Source organism: Crotalus tigris, unplaced genomic scaffold, assembly GCF_016545835.1.
Source record: "Crotalus tigris isolate CLP2741 ecotype Arizona unplaced genomic scaffold, ASM1654583v1 scf7180000018435.730608, whole genome shotgun sequence".
Lineage (NCBI taxonomy): Eukaryota > Metazoa > Chordata > Lepidosauria > Squamata > Viperidae > Crotalus > Crotalus tigris.
The window spans coordinates 508,835-522,748 of record NW_024097001.1 but is presented as its reverse complement, the minus strand read 5'-3'; the positions used below and the strand labels follow the sequence as shown (position 1 = coordinate 522,748).

General features: G+C 35.9%; 1 protein-coding gene across 6 annotated transcripts in view; it reads left to right on the top strand.

Moving 5' to 3' along the window:
• WDR37 (WD repeat domain 37) overlaps positions 1–13,652 on the top strand; it is a 54,213-nt gene extending 40,561 nt beyond the window's left edge. For all 6 annotated transcript variants that reach the window (XM_039352483.1, XM_039352486.1, XM_039352481.1 and 3 more), the window contains 3 exons: positions 6,479–6,613; positions 7,561–7,675; positions 10,385–13,652. In XM_039352483.1, coding sequence (XP_039208417.1) covers positions 6,479–6,613; positions 7,561–7,675; positions 10,385–10,516 — 382 coding nt within the window. In that variant the 3' untranslated portion in view covers positions 10,517–13,652. The remainder of the gene's footprint in view (positions 1–6,478; positions 6,614–7,560; positions 7,676–10,384) is intronic.
• The last annotated feature ends 262 nt before the right edge of the window (positions 13,653–13,914 follow it).

Genomic DNA, 13,914 nt, shown 5'->3' with positions numbered 1-13,914 from the left:
TTATGAATAATATCTCTTTGCCAACTTTTTTTATGCCCAAAGATACCTGTCATCCATTGTTGAGTTATTAAAACCCTAATGCCTTTTAGCGTTCCATTAACATAGAGCCTAATGATCTCTTGTTGACATTTTTCATTAATTTAGTTGAAGAGATGTTAACCACAGTTTTAAGTTGGCTATAGCTGCATAAGAATCCAGCATCCAGTGAAAGAAAAATAAGGGGAAACGTTGAACGACCTTCACTTCCTTAGTTTGTTAAACTTTTCAGATTCAAGTGCACTTTGAACAGTATTTTTCATCATTAAATCTCCAAGAAGGGGCAAATGCATTAATTGAATACTCTATTTAACCTCCTGCTTTCCATTAATTTTGTGTTTACACCTCAATTTAGTGGATAAGTTAAAAGTGTTGGCCTCGCTCCTGTATTGTTTGTCACTGGAGCAATTATGTTATAGCCTCATGTCAAAGCTGCAAATTATAGTACTTGAAAGTTGCATTAAACTGGAACAAAAAAAATCCCACAATACATTTTTTAAAAATTTAGTACTATGCTCTCTTAATGAAGTATCATTTTTGAAGGATTTAAATTTGCAGGCTTTGCTTAATTAAATGTGTTCATTAAGGGATTGTTTCAGATGCATTTATGTAGTTGGTAAATGATCCATGAGAATTTCTCATGCTTTGTGAAATATATGCATTTATTGATAAAAAATGTATGACCCCCGTTATCTATTTATCAACCTACCTATGAAAGTGAGAATCTGGCAAAACTTTAAAATTAAACAAGTATGTTTTAGGGTAAGCTTCTGTAGGCGTATGCTTTCTTCATTTGATGCATGAATTGGAGAATATTGAAGATATTAGTGCAATATTGTGATAATCCTACAATGCAAATTGATATGCCATCTGCACAAGTGAAATAAAATGAAGTTCTGCAATATTTTTAAACCATTCCAGTTATGGGCAGCATGAAAGAATCAATAAGCTGTATGAAGAATCAACTTTTTCTTGCTCCTGAACATTTTATATGATACACAGGTTTATGTATAATAATAAACTATTGTTAATAAATCAATCTTGGTCTCAATTCCTGTCAGAAGAACTTGCGTCACATCTGTTATTAGATTGGAAGTAATCTTGAAAATGTCACAAGAGCCTTGGTTTTTTGCAATAGATTAATAAACTATTCCTTTATTTGTTTTTTTAAAGACCTTTCTTCCAAGAGCTTGCTAACTGGGGATATTGATGAAAAATTTTATGTGAAATATTTGAAAAGATGGTAATGACCTTAGGTTTTAGTATCTCGCTCTGCAGCTGAAATATTTGTAAATGATAATTCAACAACATTTAAAATAAGAGTACCGTGAAGTAATATTTTATGATAGGCATTCAAATATGAGTGTTAATTTCAGGTTTTTTAGAAATAGTTTTGGGGTAGCCACATCCTTTTGTAGATTGCCAGAAAAAATATGGAATGTGTGATCTCCCAATTATTAAGTATGTTTGCCACCTTCAAATATTTATAAAAAAAAAATAAAGGCAGAACATAAATAAACATTTACAATCTCTTGCAAAAGGCAAAGAGCATTCTGTAATAAAATTTTATTTTATTTGCATAGCATTGGCATAAGCAGGTTTCCATGCATTTCTGCATATTTTAATATAATTGATTTTAATTGAGATATGATGCATGTCACTTAGTTATCAGAGAGACTGTTGGTGGTTTATCTGTTTGGTCTTCTGTTTTGTTATCATGGTTGATGGTCCTCTTGCAGATTCCTGTTCTTTCTTCCTTTTCACATGTTTTATCTTTAAACTATCTTCAGAAAGAACACCACTCTCTGAAAAATAAAATTCATGGTTGCTCTATATTCTGTCAGTATTTTTCAGAGCTTTGTCTTTTGTGAATGAATTTTTATTTCTCTATTTTTATTTATTATTTTTCTATCTATATTTTTTATCAGGGTCTGGGTCTATAACTATAACTGTTTATGACAGTCGGTGTAGAGTAGTAGTTAAGGTGCTGGAGTAGGAGCGAGATACCCAAGTCCTAGTTCTCCCTTGGGTACAAAGTCAGTTAGATGACTTTGGGCTAGTTCCCCTCTCAGTGGGGGAAGAATGGTCTACCAAACAGCACTGCCCCTCAGGATAGGTTGCAGTCTGTAATTCTCAATGGTGGATTGTTGATGATGGAGAATGAATAGCCTCTCTCTCTCTGTGTGTGTGTGTTTGTGTGTATGTGTGTAATAAAAAATAAAGGCTATTCAGTGCCACATGCTGTTAAATTAAATGCTATCTAATTGGGGTTTCGGTTGGTTTAATGCTTTGTATTGATCTCAGTCGGAGGGCATAGTGGATAATTTTCCCTTGCACAGCCTCTCTATCATCTGCCCCGTGTCAGTTTCTTTTCCTATGGTGTAAAATAGAGGGAATGATGGGTGCTTTCTTCTTTCGCCACTGTTTGCATTTTCTTTCAAGAAATATTGAAGTAGTTTAATTATTGCTTCTTATTTTAGTGTTTCTTAATTTTGGTAAACTTTTAATATTTGTATTTGCCATTTCTGCCATCTGGCATATATTTAATTTCCATTTCTAATATGCATTTTTCCCCTTTAGATTATCCTTCAGGTTTCCAGTTCCTTCTCTGTTTTTTAAGGTTTGGCCTCAACCAATTTAGGGCTCCAAAGGCTGAACTCAGAATTTTAAACTGAGCCAAAATGTTAAGTAGGACTGGAGGAAAATAATTCATATTATTTAACTTTTCCCACTATACTCACAAAGTGAGATAATTGCTAGAGTTCCATGGATCCAGAGATAACTGGCTGCATTTCTGGGAAAGGCCATAGTTGGTAATCATAAGATATCCCTTAGCATCTGAGGAATTGGTAGACCAAAGGCTACCTTCAAATTGTCTGTTAAAATCATTTACTTGAATTGAATTTCAGTTTATTTTCCCTGACTTGTTCCTAATTTGTGAAGTTTACTGCCTCTCTTGGATCCCCAGATGTAAGCCAAATGTAATCCATATATTAATGTTTGGGGTTTTTTTTAATAGAAACTTTCTTGGATTAATTGTTAATTTTAGCTACATTATTGTTTGTCAGCTACCCATAGTCCTTTGATATTTGGAGTGGCCTTGAAATGCCATTAAATACATAGATTTCATTCCAAAGCTTGAGGAACAATTTCATTCCATATTAAAAACAACGTGAGAGGGAATTTACATTTTGTGAAATAGTACAGTAACTTACTTTAATAAAATCAGAGCAATAACCAAATAGTTTAATTCACACCAAATTCATCCATATTCTTGTGCTTAATGGAAGGTATGAAAAGTTTCAAAACAAGAATCGTATTGTTTTTCTGTTTTTAGCAGCAAAGGGTCTGATTGCTTACCATTGGAAATATCTGGATAATCTTGCTTGAGAAAAAAATGTTTGGATAAGGTTTATTCTTTTGCCCTGCTTGAGAGGTCTCTGATAACATCCACCAACTTAAAACACAAAATGGGAACTCATTATTGACAGGATTTTATCTGTTTGATAAAGGACAAAATGACTTCTATAAGGATGTATAGAAAATTTAAATGGCTGCAATAAGAATGTAAAAGCTATTGTGTGTAATATGATGTATAGAAACTTAATGTCACTGCTTTGAAATGGTCAGCCATTTAAATAGTTTAAATAAATAAATGAGTATTGCAAAAATTAAATAAAGTATGAATAAGCATGCATATATTTTCCTGCACAGACACATGGTAGTCTCCCAGTGCTTTTTAAGGTAACCTTTTAAAGAAAGGAACATAATATTTTATTGCTATAATATTACATTGTGACATCAACATAAAACAAATATTTGCAAAGTCTAGGAGAGATTTGCATGTTTGCCCAGTATTAAAAGAACCACATTGGAGTTGAGGGAAGAACAGTTAGAGAATTGTAGCCATAGATTGGAAGAGAAGACTTAAACAAGGAAATGATTGGGTTTAATTCCTGAGAACTAGGTGGCTTTTCAGCTATGAGTTATTGTGCACAAATATTGTGGTATTCCTGTTCAAGCTTTTTAAAGAATCCCCAGTAAGTGGTGGAAGTAACATAGTCACTTGCAGAGAAGATACATCTGTGTACAATTTCTGATCAGTCCCCGACACCAGAAGTGTTCAGGACAATGGTGGGATTCAAATACTTGAACAACTGGTTCTCATATTTGATGCAGGCCTGGGCCTCCGATGCCTAGAATAGATTTCTGGAAGTGGCATCCACACACTTCCGGTGGGCTGTTCTAGGCCTGGGAAGACTCCTCCAGACTTCCAATGCCTCTTCCAGGCCTCCGAGGCCTAGACTAGATGTCTGGAAGCCAGCTAGTTCTCCGAATTCAGGTAAATTTAGCTACCAGTTTTCCTGAACCGTTGCAAACCGGCTGAATCCCACCACTGGTTCAGAATCTTTCAGTGCAGAGCAGGGAAATCTGCTTGATGGTTACCTTAGCCAGTCAAAGCCCATAAAACAGGTCTGTTCACTAGTCCCTTTTATATGACCACAGCCCTGCTTTGGCAGAGAAAGTATTTTGCGTATGTTGTGTTGGATCTTTTGTGCTCAATGGGGCCCTTGGTGTTTTCAGAGCTTGATTGTTTTCTTCCAGACGTTTCATTACCCAAAATACATAACCTCATCAGTGCTAGATGATGCAGTGCTGTTCATATACAAGTGGTTTATCCTGTCACTGTTGGTGAAGTGTTCTTGGTAGTTCCTTGATTAGGCTGCAGTTTAGTTTCATTGGTTGTCTTGAGTAGTTCCTTGATTTGGGGTACTGTTTACTGTTATGGGGTAACGAAATGTCTGCAAGAAAACGTTTTGAGAGCCCCAAGGATGCCACAGTTCAACTCTGAGCTGCAAGTATTCTCTCTTTATATATATGACGAATGAGACTTCATCGAAACGTCGCCAAGACACTTCCAATTTGACACGGGAGAAAACCCGAATAACCAAAGACCTACATACAAATACCCGCGAAAACTTCAGAAAACGTGTGTGTGTGTGTGTGTGTGTATGTCTGCTCCAATGAGCAGTTAGAGTTGATTTCCTGTATACATATATCTTTTAATGCAACCGAGATTGCAACTTTGAGATGTAAATTAGGATGTAAATGCAGAGAAGTGGAAAGAATAAAATCATTCCCATTTTAGGGAAGAAGTTCAAAAGACATTTGAATGGTTGCTTGAAAGTAACAACCTTTTAACAAGATGAATAATTCTAATGCATGATGAAGGAATCAAATTGATTGTCGTCTTGCCGAAGAGCGGCACCCTCTGCTAGCATGAGTATATCAGTTCCTAATGCTTATATTTTGTAAGATTCAGTATTCTCGTTGCTCTGAATGTGTGGTAAGTTTGGAGATCTTCCTTGGAACCCAGGGGCCATTTGTAATTGCTTATGCCCCCACGCCAGTTCAGACACAAAGGCTTTATATAATTGGGCTCTGAAGGCATCTAGTTCATGCCACATAATTACCCTGTGGCACTCTGATGCAGCATTTAAAAACTTCAAACCACTGACACAATGGTATTTGGATCTAATTAGACTTTAATTTGATGTCAATTTAAATTAAGAGGCCTTGCACATACTAGCCCATTGTGACTCGGGTAATACTAATTTCAGTCAGTAAGCTGAATACAACATGAAGTCAGATTCTCACAGTACAATAGAAGTGACAGGAGCAACTTGACACTTTAAATTAAAATTACTAAATTCCAAGCAATTGATGTGTGTGACCCCAAGCTATAACAGGATAGGTCATTAAATGCGATCCATAGAAATTGAGCTGAGAAGCAGACTCTAATCAACCAGGGAAGGAAACTAAAGTGCTTTGTTAGCAGGCTGTGTAGGTGAGAGCAAGCAAGGAGCTTTGCAGTAAAAGAAATAACTTGATGAATGGATGTTTCTCTTGTTTCTTCAAAACAGCCTTAAAAATCATGGCAACCGAGCTTTGCCCATTAGGGCAAAAGGATGAAAGAAATAACTCAAAACCCCAGTTAATACAATGGTTAATACATGTCTAGTTATTGAAATTAAATATTTTTTTTCTTCACTGTAATTCAAATGTGGCAGATATTTTCTTTAATATTTTAATTTTAAATAGATTAGTATTATAACAAAAATTGGGTGTCCTATAGCCTTTTTGTATAGGAAAGACTATACATAATACGTGTATGTGATTTAGCATATAGTTACAAAATTATATCCCTTTTTTGTGTAGGAAAGAAGCTATTACTTTGACATATCTTATTATGTTAAAAGTATTAAACTACATGCCAGGGTTCATAATTGAACCCAGAGTCCAGCAGCTAGCTATTGTGCTTTCATGTCGATAATATTTCTTGCTGTTTCTCAAAATAGTGAGGATGGTACTGTAGATTTAAAATTTGCTATTGAATTCTCAGTAACATTGTTAACTGTGGCTCTAACTTCTTTCTTTCAAGCACCGTGACTTCAGCTGTTTTCACTGTGGGAGACAATGTGGTTTCAGGTAGTGATGATCGTACTGTGAAAGTTTGGGACTTAAAAAATATGAGATCACCCATTGCCACTATTCGCACAGACTCTGCAGTAAACAGGTAAGCCATAGTCCATTTAATCTGATAGACATTTGTTTAACAAAAAGTGGTGCTCAGATCACAACATATTTTAAGATTTAGTAGAAAATAATAGAAAATAGCTACTTTGAAATACCCATTTTTCTTAATTTCTTCCTGAAATGCATTGTTGAGGTACTATGTCTTTGGCATCATTGTTTGGAAAATAGCGTTCTAGTGTGGCAGCTAAAGACTGATTTTTGTCTAATCAGTTGTGCTATTTTGAAACAATGGCAACTAACCTTTGCCCATTAGGTCTTTGGTGCCATGTGCTTTTGGGCCATTTTTGCATAAAGACTAGGCTTTTAAATTAATCCAAATTGATCACTTTTTTTTAGTATTTGGGAGTAGGATATTTGTGATCTGCGTGTTCATCACCTTAGGATCCCTCACATTTTGTTGATTTGAATAATTTACATGCAAAGGATCCATTTATACTGGTGTTTTCTCAATCTTGGCAACTTTAAGATGGATGGATTTTGGAAGTTGAAATTCACTCATTTTAAAAGTTGCCAAGGTTGAGAAACACTGGGTCTACATAGCTAAAGTACTTCAGATGAATTGGGTGCAACTTTTCTTTTCATGATTTTAGTAGAGACCCTTAGTGCTCATTCCATTAAGTACTAACTGCAGAGGGGTTTTTCTTTCCTAAGGGAATCAGGATGGACCTTGTCTGTATAAGTGTGGGCTTCAGAGCGTTTTTTTTTTTTGTCTTTAGCAAAAGACTATGGGGTATATCTGGTGATGTCTTTGTGAATGTCTATGATACCATCAGCACCAGAAACAAACCATTTTTTTGTAAAAAAATAAAATTATATTTGTGGGAACTGTGTGTAGCATGAAATTCCAATTAAATCACTTTCAGTGCCCTTGAACTACTGTCAATTCCTGGCAAGCTTTCTAATTTTTTTTTTATCTCCTCTGCACAGGATTAATGTTTGTGTCGGTCAAAAAATCATTGCCCTTCCACATGACAACCGACAGGTTAGATTATTTGACATGTCTGGAGTGCGATTAGCACGTCTTCCTCGTAGCAACAGACAGGTAGCAGAACTTTAGTTATTTCTTTAACATCTCTCTCATTCTTCCCTTAAGTTATTTTTCTGCATGTTACAAAATATTTATTATTTAGTTAAAACCTAGCATGTTGTTGCAGAAAATCACGCAATTGCCATTAACTTAAAAACAGTTGTACTTTTTTCCTCTACGGATAGACCTTGATTTACAACCCTAATTGAACCCAGAATTATTGTTGAAGTTATTGCAGTCATACGTTGAGGCATCAGTTACAGCCATTTTGTACAATAGTCATTAAGTGAACGCTACGGTCATTAAGCAAACGCTGCAGTTAAGTGTATCCATTTTCCCCAATGGGCGATTTTGCCAGAAGCTGAAAGTAAATATTGGGAACAGGCAAAATATAAATAAATGGCAAATTGTGTGATCACGTAATTGCAGAACACACACTGCAAGTGGTCGTAAAGATGAGCCCAAGTGTATATGTGGCTGTTGTAACTTCGAAAATAGGTCATAAGTAGTTCTCAGGGAGGCCATCAAAAGGGTTTTAGGCAACTGGTTTTAAAGGCTACCTATAGCATATAATAATTGGTATCTTGCAAACTAAAAATCACTGGGTTGAGACCCTGTTTGGATTTAATTCTAAATGGCCTCACCTTTTAAAGCAGTAGTGGAGAGCCTCTTGGTGGTCAGTTAATACTTTTAGGACCCTAAAGGTTACAGTGAACAATGATGCAAAATGGGCAACACTGTGTCACATATGTCGACAAGGTCAAGATTTTTGGTTTTCTCCTTGAAATATTTTCTTTGATTGGCATGGTAAAGTATGGATACTATGGATTTAAACTTCAGCCGTTGGCTATTCCTTGTCTCAAAAGGGATGAAATTATGCTGCAGTTAAGCAGTAGTATTGGTCAGTGAGAGATCTTAGGTTAAGGAAACAGGATCCAGAGATTTTTCATTCATATTTTAAGCTCTAAAATTTAGCAAATGTAAGAGATGTGGACTTAATCTCCCAGAATTCCTCAGCCAGCCATACCATAAGGATCACTATATGACAAATCCCTTGTCCCAAATGACAAGTAGTAGACCAACTATCCGAGTCCTCTTTAATAAAACTTTTTGATATGTTTCCTCTGTAGTCGTCATAATCATCATCATCATCATCATCATGATGTGCTTGGTGATAGAACAGGTTGGAACTATCTCATTACATAAATTCAATTAAAAGTAAATTTGATTTCTTCTGGAGTCAGGTGAAACTGTTTTATTTAATAAGTTTCTTTTCCTCACCAGTTCCTATTTTTAATGTACTGAGATCTTAAATAATCCAGTAACAACTTAAAATGCTTTGTGAATTGTGAAAAACCCTACTTTATGCCCTTTAAAAATAAAATAAAAATGAACTTTGTTTCTGTATTTGTTTCTGTATCTAGGCTTGCAAGTGTATGAAGTCATTTATATATAATTTTTTTCAAGGCTGTTTGTACAAGCTTGTGGTTTGTACAAAAAAGTCTGCTAATTCCAATAACAGGTTTTTGAATGTATCACCGCTTTGTGTGATTTTACATCTAAAAAGCAAAGTGTATTAAATCTGACATAGAGTGTTTATTTTGAGAAGTGTGGTCACAATATACTAGGTTGAGAAAGGATGCTGTCCATTTTTAGTTAGGCTGTGGACATTCCGTACCCATAGAGTTCAGCCCAAACCAGTGTTTAAACAAGAGGTTTAAAGTTTATTTTATCATACAGATAGACTTACAACCACAATTGAACCCAAATTTCTGTTGCTAACTGAGACAATTATTAAATGAATTTTGCCCCATTTGGTGACCTTTCTTGCCATGGTTGTTAAGCAAATCACTGCAGTTGTTAAATTGTTAAATTGATTGTTAAATGTTAAATGGTTAAATTGATTGATTGTTAAGTGAATCTGGCTTCCCCATTGATTTTGCAACCATCATAAATATGAGCCTGTTGCCAAGTTTCTGAATGTTGATCACATGACCATGGGAATGCTGCAATGACCATAAGGGTGGTCATTTTAATCCCCTATATTTTAAAAAGCCTGAACAACTTCTATGTTTTCAAATTTCTGAAGGATTATTTCTGTTCCTCAGATTCCCGAACATCTGTGTATCTGATTCATTTCAGCCATAGTTTTGGCAATAGTTACCTACAAATAAAATATAATTTGGCTTGCTTACTGATTCCTTAATTATTTTTATATGGTCAAATAATCTGTCTTGGGGTATATGTTTGGAAAGTAGATTTTGGTAGTGTGTACAAACTATCCTCAATTTACAATCACAATTTGGACCAGAACTTTCATTCCTAAGCAAGGCGGTTGTTGAGTTGTGCCCAATATTACGACTTTATTTGTCAGAGTTGTTAAGTGAATCATTGGAGTTGTTAAGTGAATCATGTGGCTGTTAACCAAATCCAACTGCTCCTATTAACTGTCTTTTTGGGATCCAGAAGCCCAAAATTTGAGACCCCATGATCCTGGGATACTGCAGCTGTTGTAAATACATGTCAATTGCCAAATGCTCAAATTTTGTTATTATGTGACTGTGGAATATTGTGAAATTGTAAGAGGGGGCACCAGTTGCATGTCACCTTTTTCAGTGTTCTTGTAATTTCAAATGGTTGCTGAAGGACTGTCTGTACGGCCTAACAAAAGAGGCAGGAAAAAGAACCAAGCACAGTCTAATGCTGCTCTCTTTGTTCTTCCAGGGTCACAGAAGGATGGTTTGCTGCTCAGCATGGAGCGAAGATCATCCAATATGCAACCTCTTCACTTGTGGATTTGATCGCCAGGCTATTGGATGGAACATCAACATCCCTGCTTTGCTTCAGGAAAAATGAGAAGCTCTCCTCATGTTTTCCCGGTTTTATTGCCACAAACTTTGTGCAGACTTTCCTGTAAGCTGCAGTCAGTATAAAAGGCACACTTTGCAAAGGGCGGTGGGTGGAATTGCAAATATTGTTACTGCATTGTGCACAGTTGCATGAAATGTACAGAAAAAAATGTGACCTTTTCAAAGAAGTTAGGCCAATGTTTCTAAATCGTATCAACATTAAGATGTGTGAATTTCAACTCTCAAAATTCCCCAGCCAGCATAGCTAGCTGGGAAATTCTGGGAATTGAAGTCCACACATCTTAAAGTAGCTAAGATTAAGAAATAATGAGTTAAGTTCTTGTGTATGAACTTTTTTATCTTGATATCCACTGGTGTCTAGAAGGACACTTAACTTTCCCATGGAGCTTATATGTTTGCAGATTACTCAGTCTAGTTGAACGTTAGGGCATTAAGTTCGGCTTAAATATGAATTTCATGAAAAATATATAGTTCACCTTTCCCCCATCACATTACACATTTACCCTGTGATTAAAAGAGAATATAAAGTTTCTCTTTAAGATGAAGAGGAAGAAGTTTACTACAATGTGTAGCTGAGCTTTTCTTTCATCTATATCAGTGTTTCTCAACCTTGACAATTTTAAGGCATGTGGACTTCAACTCCCAGAATTCCACAGCCAGCATTGCTGGCTGTGGAATTCTGGGAGTTGAAGTCCACATGCCTTAAAATTGTCAAGGTGAGAAACACTGATCTATATGTAGTGTGATCTGAAGACTCGAATATAGTATTAATTTCAACTCCCAGTATAGCTTAGTTACTGAATTAAAAATAAGGGTCAGGGAAGAAAACGATAAATATCTTTATGTATCAGATATAAAATGTTGGATTGCCATATTGGGAATACTCCAGAACCTTTCAAGACCTATTTAAATTATTACACTCCTGGTCTGAGGAACCACTCTCTGTCAGATTCTCACATAAGGCAAATGACAATATTTTACAATCATGCAAATTTCAATAAGTTCTTATAGCACTTTAGTTTATGGCAGCAGTTATAAACCACAAATGTCCAGTGACATTTCCTGGAGAATGTGAGACTTGTATCTAAGAAGGATTTTCCTTACTAGGCTTTTGTGAATATTTTAAAGCTGGTGAGTAAATCTTGTTATTTTACTTGTTTTTATTTTTTTAAAAAATACACCGGTGTTTTAATGTAAATTGACATAATTCTGTTTGAGCCAAGGATAGCACCAAGACCTTGTCCAAACATTTCACTGTAGAAGGGAATTGCTTCTCTCCCTTCCCTCTCCTTAATGATCATTCTTGAAAAGAAGAGATTTTTCAAAATATTTTAATGGGATGGTTGCTTGCATTGTGGAAACCAGATTACCAAATTTTAAGCTAAAATTGGAACAAGTTTAATAAAACTTTATCATGCTGAAAAAAATCAGCTTAAGAAAAATATAGTCCCTGTTCAACATAATTCTCTAGGCCTTCCTTAAATTGCACACCAGAACATACTATGTGAACTTTATCCTACTTACATTGTGCTGCCAGATTTGCATATTTAATTCATATTTGCAAAAGCACTTGGTAGTCACCATTTGGAAGAAAAGTCTGAAAGTTGTTTTTGAAGTTCCTTCACAGATGAATGCAGAAAGCAGTTTTCTTTACTATCCATTATTGTCTCCAGAGTGGCACGCAAATCACTTAACAAAGAGTTTAAAATTAATTTCCATAAATCAGAGGTGTAGAAACTATGGCTTAAGGGACTTCATAGAGCTTGCCAATTTCTGCTTTTACTTTTTGAGTAAATGGTAAAAAAAAATTGTGCCCATTTGATGGTGTTTGAAGCATAAAATGGTATCTTAATCCTTGCAGATGTTGAAAACATTATTCCATCTCTTTAAACTTTGTGACTACCTCCCATACAAGCTACAGGCCCCATCCATTTTTAAAAAGTTGGCTTTGATATGCTATATTAATCTAGTTGTGGCTCTCAATTTCAAGCCCTGCAACAGGGCATCGTGAGTTGTTATTACTTTAATTACTCCATTTTTCTTTGGCCAACGTTCTCTTCCAAGAGTTCTGAAAAGTATGGATTTCAAAGACAGACCTACCTAGAGAACAGAATAAATAGGATGAGAGTCAAGGACACCATTTATTGAAATCCTAGAAACAAGCAGAGATATAAAATGATAGGATATCTGTGTGGTTGTGACTATCTCAAAAGAGGGTTTAGTTATGAAGTGTATACAACTTTATGTGGCAGGTAAGAGGCTAATAATTGAGGTTTATGATGATTATTAATGTTAAGCAAATAATGATCTACAAGAGCGACTTGTATGAGCTATGAATAATTTGTTGCGCATTTTGTTAGTAGTAATAATAGTACTATTTTACAGTGTTTGCAATGCAATCTCAGCCTTGCTAGATAGAGTGTGTTGCCAGATGGCCTGGAATCCTGCAATGAGAGAAACAATCCTATCATTTCACCCTCTTGACTGTTTTTGGTTTTTGCAGTTACGTTAGGACAAACCACAACAACAAAACATACATATGGGTATATGTTGACAATGGCTTCTTGAACTCATACCGTATATGCCGGCGTATTAGACGACCCGGCATATAAGACGACCCCCGTCTTTATCGCCGAGCTGCACTCCTAGAACGTCGTCTTATACGCCGGAAACTACCAGTATTTCCGGCGTATAAGACGACTCGGCGTATAAGACGACCCCTGTCTTTGGCGCCGACTTTAGCATTTCTGGAAGTCATCTTACACGCTGGCATATACGGTATATACTTTGAGAACAAGTTCCCTTAGTTACATGGCCTTGTGAAATCCCATTAGGGAAATCTGGTTTCATTGTATTTATATCTTACTGTACATTACTGAGGATTTTATTCTGCTAGCCCTTGCAGGGGGCGTTGCTCTTCTCTGTTTCAAGCCATTGAGCCAGCGCTGTCCGAAGACATTTCCATGGTTATGCAGCCAGCATGACAGCACAGAGCGCTGTAGTATGAGTACATATTATTTTTAATGGAGTTATAACCCTGCCCACTCAGTGATGTCACATCTGCATTCCCCTCAGAAATGCTGTAACATCTTATTGCCTGTCCCAGAAATATTTCTGATTGGTCTATATCCATAAGGAGGTGTTGATTGATAGCTGTTGACTATTACACTGTTGTCCCATCCCTGGAAGTGCTTTTGATTGGTGCAAAAAATCTTGATTGACTGATTGAGCACATGGTATCCTAGTCCCATCATCATCACTATCATCACCTAATTGGTAGATAAAATTGAAATAAACTCCTTCCTGCCACATGTGCATCCTCTAATACAGTGTTTCCCAAACTTGACAATTTTAAGGCATGTGGACTTCAACTCCCAGAATTCC